We start from the raw sequence: 13,251 nt of genomic DNA, 5'->3' as shown, positions 1-13,251 counted from the left end.
AAGGTAACTAACACACTTGGGAGATATATTAATTGATTAATGACAAATGTTCACAGAGAGAATGATTGAGTTAGGATTTAGGATTTATTCAATTAACGCAAGAAGAAAACATAATACAATGATTCAAAAGATGCTAGCAACATAAAAATATTGAAAACAAAAGAAGAAAATCAATTATTTGAAAAAAATAAGACACCTATATCGGAATCAAAACAGAGAGAAGGGAGGTCTTGTAGTAGATTGAGATATTTAAAGCAATACGAAAAAGATGGGATCATAAAATAGTGATTCAAAAGACATTGGCAACACAAAAATTTTGAAAACAGAAAGATGACAATTAGACATATAAAAAATAAGACACCCACATTGGAACATAAATCCTTTGGTTGGAAAAGAAAGAGGAAAGGTTCTCCGATGGCTTAAGAATATTTAAAAAAAAGATGGGTAATAATACAGATACAATATAAGATTTTGGGTGGGTAAATAATGACTTTGGATATATAGAATACTAATATTTTTTGATTGTAGGTGTATTAAATATTATTTGATAGATAAATAATAATTTTAAGAAGAAATTTTTATGACTAAAATTTAAAAAATTCATCAGTTAGTCAACTCTTGTTGGGTTAATAGTATATTTTTTGGCTTGAGTTAAGAAACTTGGACTCTAAATTTAGAGTATTCAGATCAAGCAATAATAAGACGTTTGGTTGGAAGTTATTATTGATAACTTTGGTTAATTATTTACCTAAGGTTATCAATGATAATCTTATTTGATTCAGCTTATGATCGATTCCTAAGTAATGCAACATTACCATCACATCAGCAAATAGGTTATAATATGGGAATGTGATTACGTTGACAACTTAAGATTTTCTACGATTCTGGAGGTTAACGAAAATTTTTTCCATGATTATCTTTTGATTTTAAAATTGAGTTAATTGAAATACACATTGAAACATAATTGAAATCGAGTTAATTAATTTAATAAATTTTAATTTAAATATTTATAAATTTAAAAAAGATAATTTATTTTAAATTTTAAAAAATAAAATTTAATGAATTATATTTATTAATTTAATAAATTAATTTATTAAAATATTATAAATTTATTTTAAATTTTAAAAAATAAAATTAAAGAATTATATTTATAATCAATTTATTATCATAGTTAATATTATTAATTTAATTTAATTTATTCTAAACATAAATTGAATCAAAGATAATACAATAAATATAAAATTGATTATATTTTATTCCCTCTAAATAAATAAGTTAAACCAAATAATATAAGATTGTGTTTTATACCCCATAACCTTGGTTATGTAATTACCTAGTAATCATATAACTAAGGTTAAAGCATCCACAATTGATGCATTAACAGAGTGTTATAATACTCCATTGGTATTAAATAACATTGTGGAGAGGTATTATAACACTCCTCCAGTTGAACGCGTTTAAACAATTGAACGTGTTCAATTAAAAATAGAGTGAGCTAGCCAGGGGTTGATCCACCCACGTGTTTTTTTTAATTATATTTATTAAAATAGTTAGTTTTAACGGCTATTTTAAATTTTAAGATGATTGAGTGGACGGCGGGATCCATAAATAATGAGTATTAATGTTAAAAGGAATATGGGTGAAAAAGATATATTGTTATAACGAGTATGTGGCAGTGGATCCTATATTTTTTTAATGAGGTGAAGGGTGTTATAATGAGAGTGGATTGTGGATACTCGTTATATATGATAACTTGAATCAAATGCATCCTAACAGTGTGTATGGTTCAAATTATCATGTATACCTTTAATAATGTAATTATCACATAATCATATAATTATAAAATATAATCTAATATTACTTGATTTAATCTAGATAATGTACTAAAAACTTATTTATTTAGATATTTTATATATAATTTAATTTAAAATTTGAAAATTCAGGGGTTAGGAAATTATATATATATATATATATATATATATATATATATATATATATATATATATATCAGAAATGCTATGCTGCGTGCCGATTTCCTACGCGCTCGTGCATGACAGCGGGATCACCATTCATCACACATGATCGCGAGGATCTGACTGTCCAAAAGTGGGAATGCACAGTGCTCCCTCGCGCCGACCCGTCGCTGTCGCCACGCCGTCCGACCATCGGAAACCGCCGGACCGGGCCCGGTCAACGAAATTTATTAAATACATGCTTAGTGATATTTTTTGGTGGCGTTTGGTTGATAACTTTTATGGGTCTGCGATTCGGCAGTTTCCGATCGAATTCGGTCAGATTCCGGCCACTATCTGGTCGGAATCCGGTGCCGGATGGTGCGCCGACGAGTGGGCCGTCGATCGAGCCCGGGGCGGCGATCTCTGGTGGCCGAACGGCGTGGCGACGACAACGACAGTGGTTGGGGGTCGGGGGTGTCACGCACGGGTCGCGGATGGGAGTGTCGTGCAGCATAGAATTTCTGATATATATATATATATATATATATATATATATATATATATATATATATATATATATATATATAAAATTTTGGATAATATTTTACTTTTTTTATTATTTTTTAAAAAATAAGATAATATTGTTAGATTTTAGATTAGATTATTTAGTTTATCTTTGATTGATTCAATTAATTAATATTAAAAAAATTTAAGTTTAAAAATCCGCTGTCCTAAAAACTTAAGTTTAAAAATCCGCTGTCCTTGTCCTTCACACATGTGATCGTGTACTCGTTGTTGTCGCCTGTCGCCTTCGACCCCTGAGGAGTCTTCCGTACGAAGAAATATCGCCACCGCCAAGTTGGTATCGCCCTCGCTGCTCGTTCTCAACGAACCTTTCTGCACAAAGAAACGACGATAACGCTGAGCCGACACCATCCCTCGCTATTTGCTCTTGACGATTGACCCTTTACGAGCCTTCCGCATGAAGGAACGATAATGATGTCAAGCCGACACCACCCTCATTGTTTACCGTTCGCGTTCGACGACTGACTGCGGCTAGATTCTTGTTAACCTCAAAATAAAAAAAAAATCTTACCTTTTTAAAGTAATCACATTGCAAATTTATAATCTCTTTTACTGATATTTATTAATATGATGGATATCCTTCGAATTAATCATTATTCAAATAAAATTAAATAATATAGCCATGATAGATAACTAATGTTATCAACCAAACGCCACCAAAAAAACGTCAGCCAAATAACTTAGCTCCGCTTGAGCACACTGCCAGGTGACACATAAAAGTATAGAGACAGGAAGCCATCGTTATCTAACATTAAAGTAGATCCAAGTCTGATCGGGTTCACGTGATAACCGTAGATCCAAGTCTGATCGGATTCACGTGATAACCGGGTAAAATGTTGATGGCGGATCCGTTTACAGATGTGGCTGCAAGCTCGGCTCTCTCTGATAACATCAAATTCGACGGATGTTTCTAGACATGCTGCCGGACCCGGATCATATGGACAATCTACACTTCTATCCGTGAATCACAACCGTGCATTTCAAGGCAGATGGTCGAGATTTTTGCTTCTAGTAATAAGCGACGTCTTCTTGTGGGGAGACGGCCCCTCTCCTCTTGGACCTTCTATTATTCGACCTAAAACCGCTCTCTCGATCGCTGATGGCTTCGGGTGAGTTTTCTATTACGAATTCTCCTCCTGTTGCGCGCTTTTGACGATTGGAGATGCTCCCGGAGGAAAAAGTACTCGACCATGGTGTTCTGCGGATTATGTTTTACTTTCTTATGCTTCTATAGTTGCGCGTCCGTAATATTATCTTATTTGATTTATGGATCATTTTTGAATTAAATTTTTTATTGGGGATTTGATTACCTCCTGGAAGTTTGGTAAGAGTTCAAGAACGAGTATAGAAATTTCGTTGTGCATTTTTTTTTTGTTTTTGTTCAATTACCCAGTATGATTTCCTTGTAGTTTTTTATAATGTCTTTTGTATCGTTGTTTTAACATTAACTGTTGTGAGTTTATATATGCTTCTTGTTTCAGGATGATTATTGGTCTCTTTAGTTATCAATCAATAGCAAATTTAACTACATGGTGTGAGTTCCTCAGAGAATTGTTATTGGTCTGTTTAGGTGTCAGTGAATAGAAAGTTTAAAGTTGTTCCATGTTGAGCTTTATTTGTAGTTTATATGCTCTAGAGTTTGAAATTTAGGTTCAAGAGGTGATCAAAGGAATATTTTTAGATTTTGTCACTTATTCTTTGTGGCAAGATGTCTCTAAATGTAAACCAACTTTTTCTCTTAAGAATTTGCCCCACGATATTTTTGTGATGTACTTCTATAGTTCTATTTGTAAAGTATGATTAAAGGACATCTATTTTAATTGCATTTTAGTTAAGTTATTAACAAACTAAAATTGTGTTGTTGAGCATAGAAGAAATTAGTTAATTCTCCCTAACATTACAAATTTAGAATTTATTTTTTCATCATCATTTCTTGCAATGTTCCAACATTAACAATCATAGATCTTAAGGTTCAAGATATTTTAAATGGTAGATTTATGACAAATTAGTAAAGTAGAAATTGGAAGGTTAAGTTTACAGAAATAAGATGATACTAGTGGTTGTATGCTTATTGATTAAATGAAAATTTTAGGATAATTGTAAGGTCAAATTTCGATATTATCTATGGATGAAGCAGTTCACAACTGAAAAAAAAAATGCATCAGAAGTTATTAGGCCAAATGAGGTAAAATCATGTAGGTAGGATATTGTGAGCATATTAGGGTAGCCAGATGTCCACGATAGATGATGTGAGTCAAAGTGTCAGTAGTCCAACGTTACAAAGACTTGCAAGCATTATAACAGCAAAATTACTTGCTAGAAATGTCCATGAAAGCAAAAATCAAACAATTTGAAAATAAATGGTGCTTCTTGTTGTTGTACCAATCATATAAATCTTTATTTTCTCCATAACAAGGTGAATGTATATTGTACAAGTTATAACTTGCCTTCTATCCTTAATTATGATGCTATTCTGCAGATATCTCTATTTCAGTTCCTTCAGAACATAATCGATTTTCTCACCTGAGAACTGTGGAATTCATTGGAACAGATAGACCTTGGCTAAGTATACATAAATTTAGTTTCTACCAACAGTGAACTTCATTATCCATTCCATTTCATGGTACTTGCAAGTGCTGCTTCAACACTTTGTTTGCTCTAATTAGTCCATGTGTTTGGTTCTCTGATCAGATCTTTATGGCAATAGGGTCAGACCTGTTGCTCCCTTTGGAAGTTTGAGCAGTAAACCATACGTTGACCCTGCTCTAATTCATCGTTGTTTGCCAGATGAATTGCTCTTTGAGGTACATTTTTCATTCATTATCTAAAATGGGCAAATTGTACGAGTGACAAATTTATGATGCTCTGGCTTGTAGTTTTTGTGTTCTTAAATCATGCACATATTGGATTGTAGGTTTTGATTTTATGAGGTATAATGTTATATTAATTCCATTGCTAGTGGTGTTTAATTTATAATGTGGTAAGGATATTCATACCATTGTATTAGTGTTTACATCTCATTGAATCATTTTGACAGAATTACTATTTTGCATCATTTTATTCCACTTGTTTTGGTATATAGTGAGTCGTGTGATAAGGATCTGTATACCATTGTATTAGTGTTTGCATCTCAATGAATTAACTAACATGTAAGTACTATTTTGCATCATTTCATTTCACTTGTTTTGGTACGTATAGCTCCATGAACTTTAGCCACATTTCTTAATTGTTTTAAACTTATTTATTTTTTTCTAGAAATAATTGCTTTAACTAAGGATGTGGAGTCATGATATCAGAATTTTTGTGTTCAAAACTAATTAAGTGCCACTCTAGAAATAATTGCTCGAATTCAGAATGTGAAGTTCTGGATTGATAACTTATGTGTTTAAAATTAGGTATTTGCACGCATGAGGCCATACACTTTGGGAAGAGTGGCATGTGTTTGTCGCAAATGGAGATATACTGTTCGTAATCCGATATTGTGGCAAAATGCCTGCCTAAAGATTTGGCAGGTAGATCTCAAATCGTATATACTTCATAGTCCTTATGTTTGCTCACGATTTCAACATGTTTTGCCCATTGCCCATCAACCCTCGTAGAGTTATGGAGCAGAAGCAAATTATAGAATTGTCCGAAGCTTGTACAATGGTTCTTGGAGGAAAATGTGGGTCCAGAGACCCAGAATTCGAAATGATGGTAATACTTTGAAAAAATTTTATATTTTATGTTCTCCTTCAGTTCCACATATCATATAGATTTAAAATGAACTGTTGTTGTGAGATTAAGGGTAATTTATTCAAATGATATCTTGGAATGTTAGGGCACCATTTATATTTTCTCTGGTCAATGAGAATCTTAACTATATTTTGTTGGTTGAGCAAATTCTGGTTATCATGATGGTAATTTTGTGGTTGCTGACTTGGGTTCTGAAATTTCTCTAGTTTTAAAGAGAAGATAAACCTCTTTTTATGGATAATCTGATGAGAGATATTGGCCATCCATGACCTGCTATATTTTATGTTCTTAGCATCAAGGTCCTTTGAGGAGATCATATCACTTCCTTTTAAAGGAATAAAAGTTATATCACTTCCTTTTAAAGGAATAAAAGTTGTCATATATTCATGAAAATAACATTTTACTTAATATTGATAGGTGCAGCATGACATCTAAACTGTTGACTTTCAGCTGCTCTGGTCATTCTCACGTTTAGCTATTTCCTGGTTCATATGTTCTATGCTGGCTTGGTTAAGGACTAAACTTTCCATTTCAGGTCTCTATGTTAGCCGAAATACCTATATTCGTACGGGGGTAGCAGAGTGGAAAGTTACAAATCCGGTCCATGTGGTAAGATATACCATAGCTTTACTTGTCACATGATGTTCTTGTGTAGACAATCTTTGTTTGGCCATTTCCTTCTTAGTTTAACTGACCCCAAAACCAATTTTTGTCTTACCGTAGCTGTATCCTTTCTTCTGATACCTTTTTGTCTGGTAGTTCAGTGAGACAGTGGTTAGTTGAGGTGAATCCATAAGATTCAACTTTGATACCTTGCATTTGAAAGTAGAACTGTGTTATAGAAAAATATGCTATTTTGCACGAGTCAAAGTAATTACACTGCATCGAGAACCATTCTTGAGTGAAACCTAATTCCAATTTGGACTATTTTGAAGCACCTCATATTGTATTTACATTTCTGGTTAATTTGTAGGTTTGCTACTATCGCTACCTAAGATTTTTTCCAAGTGGGAAGTTCTTGTACAAGGTTATAAGTGTGAACTATAATTTGCTATGTTGTGTTTTTTCATTGTTCACTTACTAATGAAATCTTTATGATCAAACAGATATCTTCACAAAAAGTTAAAGAGGTGGCTAAGTGCATGAATCATGCTTCCAAGGCTGAATGTGTGTTCAGAGGTGACTACAAGTTAACTGAAGATCAGGTTTGTATAATAGCATCTACTAACCCATTTTCTTCTTGCCCATGGAATAAAGAATATCCAATCTGTTGATCAATTCAGCAACATAGTCCACCATGTATCATGTGTTGGTTTATTATGAGCTTGTAGGTTGAAGCTGCTCTCTTATACCCAGGCATGCGACTTACTGTGGTAACAATGCGTCTTAGGTAATAGACTAGTTAGCTTCTTTTTAAGATAAATTCTGCAGGAGAACATTTCTTTGGTTCTAAAATGGTACTGGTATTTACTGAACCAAAGATTCCCCTCTTCAAATCAATAGTTTTTGCTTCTCATTTTTTTTTCAGGCTTAGAGGTACAACTATAGGAGCAAACAATCGGCTTGATCTATTGAGACTTGTTACAACTGGTGTAAATGAAAATGAAGTAAATAGTCACGTAGATGGCGTGCTTGGACTTATGGAAGGTTGGGAAGAGGATGAAACACATGACCCAGATGTACCTGCTATCTCTCATAGAAGGGGTTTGACACCTTTTGTGTTTGTTCCATTTGAAGAGGTATTCTCATTTCAAAATTCTCTAGTAAAATTCTCATTTGACACCTTTTTAATCTTACTGTTATTTTATAATTTATTATTGAATTTATCTTATCATTATATAACATAGTATATTTGATGATTTGCAACTCTTTACGTGATGTTTCATACATAATATATGTGTATATGTATTGACATGTCCACCTAAGGGTCAACTCATGAATCAATTATAAGATTGTCTATATCATATTCTAATTCTCATAGCCTTCCCTTGTTTTTGGTTTGACACCTACTTATCAATAACATGTATTCAATTTTGTGCTGTGCTTGTCAGCACAGGCGGAATTTACCATTCCGTCCGCCGATCGACATTTATATCATACCGGCACCGCGAGGTCGTCGTGATCTCCATGCGGTCTCCGTGAGGGTAGGGGTGCAGAGGGTGTTGCAACCCCTGCAGCGGCCTTTGCGGTGGTGCAGAGGGTTCCATGGGGTGGGGCACTCGCGACCATCGTGATTTTTATTTTTTATAATTTTAAAGAGTAATTTTTTTATTTTTAAATTGATAATTCTTTTTCCCTATTATTATTTTTCTCTTTTATCCATTATTTTAAGGTAAATAGAGGAAAAATCAAACCTCTTAACCTCTTTAAAGATGATTATCTTTTTTACTTCTTAGATGAAAAGAATTAAATATAATATAATTTTTAACTTTTATAAATGTATTACTACTAATAAACTAAATTATTTTGTATATAAATTGGATTTAATTTTAAATTGATCAAAATATATTTAAATTAAATATAATTTAAACCTTATTGATGGATTTTAATTAATCTAAATCAATTTTTACTTAGTAAGAATCAACTATTTCACAAGATAATATTAAAACTTAAACTCAACATGCAACATCTCAAATATAACTTAATGACAAACATCTATAATGATCTAATAATAAAATTATTTAAATTAAAATATTTTATATTAAAAAAAGTATCGAAACCATATTCAATACAACACGATACTGAAATAGTATCATTCTTGTCATATATCAAAACTTCGGCTTGAGTTGAAATTTTAAACCTTGCTTGTATTAAGGGGATCAAACTAGTGTTGAAGTGCTAACTGTGCTTGTCAACAAGAGAGAAATTATTGTTCTGCTCGTTGATTGACATTAAGAGCAAAACTGGGAAAGAAAAAGAAGAGAGGGAAAAAAAATAAAGAAGAAAGGTCAAAATAAAAGAGGAGAGGAAAAAAGTTATTGGAAAGAGAAGGTGCGATCACCCAATGTTACAAGCGGTGGGAGTGACGAGGGATACACGTTGTAGATGCGGGAGTGACGAGGGATACACGTTGCAGATGCGGGTGGTTGCATGGTGAATTAGGATGTGAAGGTGTAGGACGATGTAAGGCTATGGGGTGAACTAGGACGAAGAAAAAACCTAACCTTATAAAAATACAACTATCTAATTCAATAAAGTGGTTGAACCTCTCTCTTATAAACATAGATGGGATTTAGTTTTAAATAGATCAAAATAAATCCAAATTAAGCTAGTTTGAGCCCATTTCTAGTTGATAAGCTTTATTTAACCCTAAATTAATTTTTATTCAACTATAAAAATTTAAAATATTAATTTCATTTATTTTAATTGGTTATCTAATTTTTTTTAAAATTAAAATAGAATAAAATTAATTATATTATTATTAATAATTTTATTAATTATGGGAACAATATTAAGCACGGTATGATATGATATCGAATTTGTCTCGGTTCGATTAGTAAATGAAACTTCGACATGGCTCGAAATTTTAAATCTTATATCAAACTATACTATTATGATATATCTAGAGAGAGAAAAGTAAAAGGTACTACTTACCTACAATAACTAAATCATTTTGTTGTGTGCTGCCCATGTAGCCTTGAGCTTATCGCTTGTGTTTTTTGCTTAGTCCCTTCCTAAGACAAACCAAACCTCCCATACATCTCAACTCCTTTTAATTTTGTTTGTTGTGTGCTTATGGGTTTTTACTAATTTTGACGACTCTTGTACGATCAACCATTGAAGGGGAGTTTTGACATAATGGTAAAGTTATTGTCATGTGACTTTGAGATCATAGGTTCGAGTCGTGGAAACAACTTCTTATAAAATGCAAAGTAAGGCTATATACACTAGACCCAATGTGGTTTGATCGTTTCTTGGGACTCCGCATTGACGGGAGCTTCATGCACTGAGTAGCCTTTTTTTTTGATAGATCACTGGTCAGCTACTTATGCGTCACAACAAAATCATGCCTTAAGCTTATTGTAAGAATGAGATCCATCACACCATCGCTTACTCGCTACACCATTGTAGCATCATAGTGGCTTCTTCTAATTACTTTGTTGCTCACTCGTCACAACAAATTAAAGTCTCGTGTACATCATGAGAATGCAATCTTCTCATCACCACTTATTGCAAAAACATACCACTATGACTACTTCGTACTGCATTGCCGCTCAACCTCTATAGTAGCATCACAAGACTATGTCTACTTTGTTGCACTCATCACCTGATGCTCGGTTATCATTGAGGCTACATGAGGAGTGCATGCATGATTTGGGCATTGGAACAACACTAACTCCTTTTGAGCCTCTTACTGTAAATGAATAAAATAAATAGAAATGGTGTTTGTTCTCTTGCATTGCAAATTTTGGCTACCCTTTCTGCCAAATTCCCCTAAATCTCAACATACTCAGTTCCTCACTTCACTGCTTATTTGTAGGCTGTAACCATTCACATTTGGTTTATAGATAGAATATCTCACCCCCAAGTGGTGGAGATTCTTTAATCTACCAAAGCCATATGGGAGAAAATTGATGCTCAGTAGTTCGCCATCCTCTAACAGCCCATTGATTCCAACCTCATGAGAAACTTCTAATAATTCTTTAAATCACTCTAGAGACTTGGAGAGGCTAGAGATCTATACATGGGAGATATTTCTCAATTTTTCAATGTAATTTTCAGTCTCTTCTAGTTATTGCAATCCTACATAGAGATCACCACTCATATTTGACTTTTTATGCTATTGTTTCTTCATTCAATTTGTGCTAAGTTGGAGTCTATGAAGGCTGGATTTTAGGATGCTTACTTGATTATGCTGAGGGTGTCTACCATATTTATATCACCATTTGACCCCTCAATAGATTTGCTTTGGCCATATAGTTCCCATTTAAAGGGTCCTGTGGCAGTAGAGATCATTGGCGGACATGACAAACTGAAATATACTCACTGTTGGAAACTTGGTATGTTAGGGATGTCTATATGCTTTATGGTTATCCACTAAGCACACCATCTATATGGCATGGTCAGACACAATCACTCAAAATGGTTCATTTTCTCCTATTCTCTTTTTCTATAACTTTGTCATCCCAATTTCTGTTAGGTAGCATATACTCATCTTCTTTTGCTAAGGTTGTGATGTGTGTCACTTCTTAGTTTTTTGTTTTGTCTAACAGAGGTACTTCTACTACACTTGTAACACATTCCACATGAAATTCTACCCAGGTCCTTCACGAATTTTTCAAATACTCAACATTTACTCATTTTCTCCTACATTATTTGATTTGCATGTACTCATCTTTTGCAAAGGTTGCAATGTTTGCCACCTCTTGATTATATGTTTTGTCTAATAGAGGAACTTCTACATTTGTAACACATTCCACACATCCTTCTACCTGGATCCTTCACTAAACACTTCTTAGTACATATTTGGTAACATTTACTCATTTCCTACTCACATTATCCTGCCTGCATTGTTCTTCTTTTGCTAAGGCTACAATGTGTGACACACTATTTGCTACTCAGTTATATAGTTTGTTTAACAGAGATACTTCTGCTATTTCTGTAACACATTCCACACATCCTTCACTAACACTTCTAAATACATATTTGGTAACACTTATTCATTTTCTATTCTTACGTTATTCAGGCCTGCAGATTGTTATACTTAACAATAGATCTTTTACACTAGTAGAAGGCATTTGATAGGTTTATGCTCCTCAATCTTTAAACTTTTCTCTAGAGTTAATGTGTGTGATTTCCATTTGAATTTATCATTAATTGTTATTCTTGCTAAGAAGGGCAACAATAAGTTGTTGCTGTGTGATTTGAATGTCACGGGTTCGAATCGCAGAAACAACCTGCGTATAATCGACTATGGTCTAACCCCCCTTCCTAGAGATCTCATATTGCCAGGAGCTTGTGCATTGGGCTGCCCTTTGTTAAACTTGCTAAATTTTGAATTATTGCATAATACAAAATGGTAATTCTTATTTCATTTAGGATTCATGGAAGGATGGGGGTTTTTACTCCACCTTCATATTCTTGTATGTTGAATCGTCAGAACACTCTCTTATTATTCGAGGATTACTAATCATCTAAAGATAGTTCCTAGTTTGTCTTATAATAAGAATCTTGAGCTTTGTTAATCCTATCAGTTGGGAAAACAATACTTGGTTATGCCCTTAATAATGTCTATAGATGTGCTTATATACTATTTTCTTCAATGCAATATGATATCTGGTCTATTCTAAATTTAGTTTTTTAAAAATTGTTACTTTTATTGCTAATTATTCAAATGAATTTTCTTAGTGCATAATTGATTTGAAATCTACTTTTTTCTTTTTTCGGTGTTCATATATGTTCTAAGATATGCACTCAGTTTAATGTATTTATTAAAGTGTCTAGGCGTGATAATGTTGAGGAACAATTTTCTCATTTTCTTTCAATTTCTTATCTCTTATTAAGGCTTTTTTCATCATTTTCTTATCCTTGCAGAATTTGTGTAGTTGAAAGAATGAATTAACTTTTGATTAGGATTGCTATAACACTTCTTATGGGGGATTTCATTCACATTGCTGGAAGATCTCACTCTTATTACATGTTATTTTATAAAGATATACCATTTTCTGTTGTCTATGGTTAGGTTCCATTTGTTATTCTATTGCGATATGATCTGCTAAGCAAGGTTTAAACTATTGAGTCGTGCTGAGGTTTTGGTATCGGACCAAAACGATACAGTTTTAGTACCATATCGTACCGTGTCGGTATAGTTTCAGTATTTTAAAAATATAAGATATATTAATTAAAATAAAAAATTTAATCTAAATATTTAAAAATAAAAAATAAAATATTTTTAAAAAATAATATAATAATTTTATAGATTTTAATAAAGTCTATCTAAATTATTCTCAATTATAGATAGGAATTGATTATTAAA

At 32.9% G+C, this 13,251-nt stretch overlaps 1 protein-coding gene across 1 annotated transcript in view; it reads left to right on the top strand.

Moving 5' to 3' along the window:
- The first annotated feature begins 3,529 nt into the window (after window positions 1-3,529).
- The window catches only part of LOC141813362 (F-box protein 7), a 29,408-nt gene continuing 19,686 nt past the window's right edge, over window positions 3,530-13,251 (top strand). Inside the window, 11 exon segments of the mRNA XM_074701318.1 lie at window positions 3,530-3,562; window positions 3,565-3,649; window positions 5,020-5,106; window positions 5,232-5,344; window positions 5,936-6,052; window positions 6,140-6,236; window positions 6,811-6,884; window positions 7,249-7,302; window positions 7,382-7,480; window positions 7,607-7,665; window positions 7,804-8,014. Of these exon segments, the coding sequence (XP_074557419.1) occupies window positions 3,530-3,562; window positions 3,565-3,649; window positions 5,020-5,106; window positions 5,232-5,344; window positions 5,936-6,052; window positions 6,140-6,236; window positions 6,811-6,884; window positions 7,249-7,302; window positions 7,382-7,480; window positions 7,607-7,665; window positions 7,804-8,014 (1,029 nt within the window).

Source organism: Curcuma longa, chromosome 20, assembly GCF_044706935.1.
Source record: "Curcuma longa cultivar G26 ecotype Majalengka, Jawa Barat chromosome 20, ITB_CL_G26_1.1, whole genome shotgun sequence".
NCBI lineage: Eukaryota > Viridiplantae > Streptophyta > Magnoliopsida > Zingiberales > Zingiberaceae > Curcuma > Curcuma longa.
The sequence above is the reverse complement of the archived record's forward strand: the minus strand, read 5'-3'. Positions and strand labels throughout refer to the sequence as shown.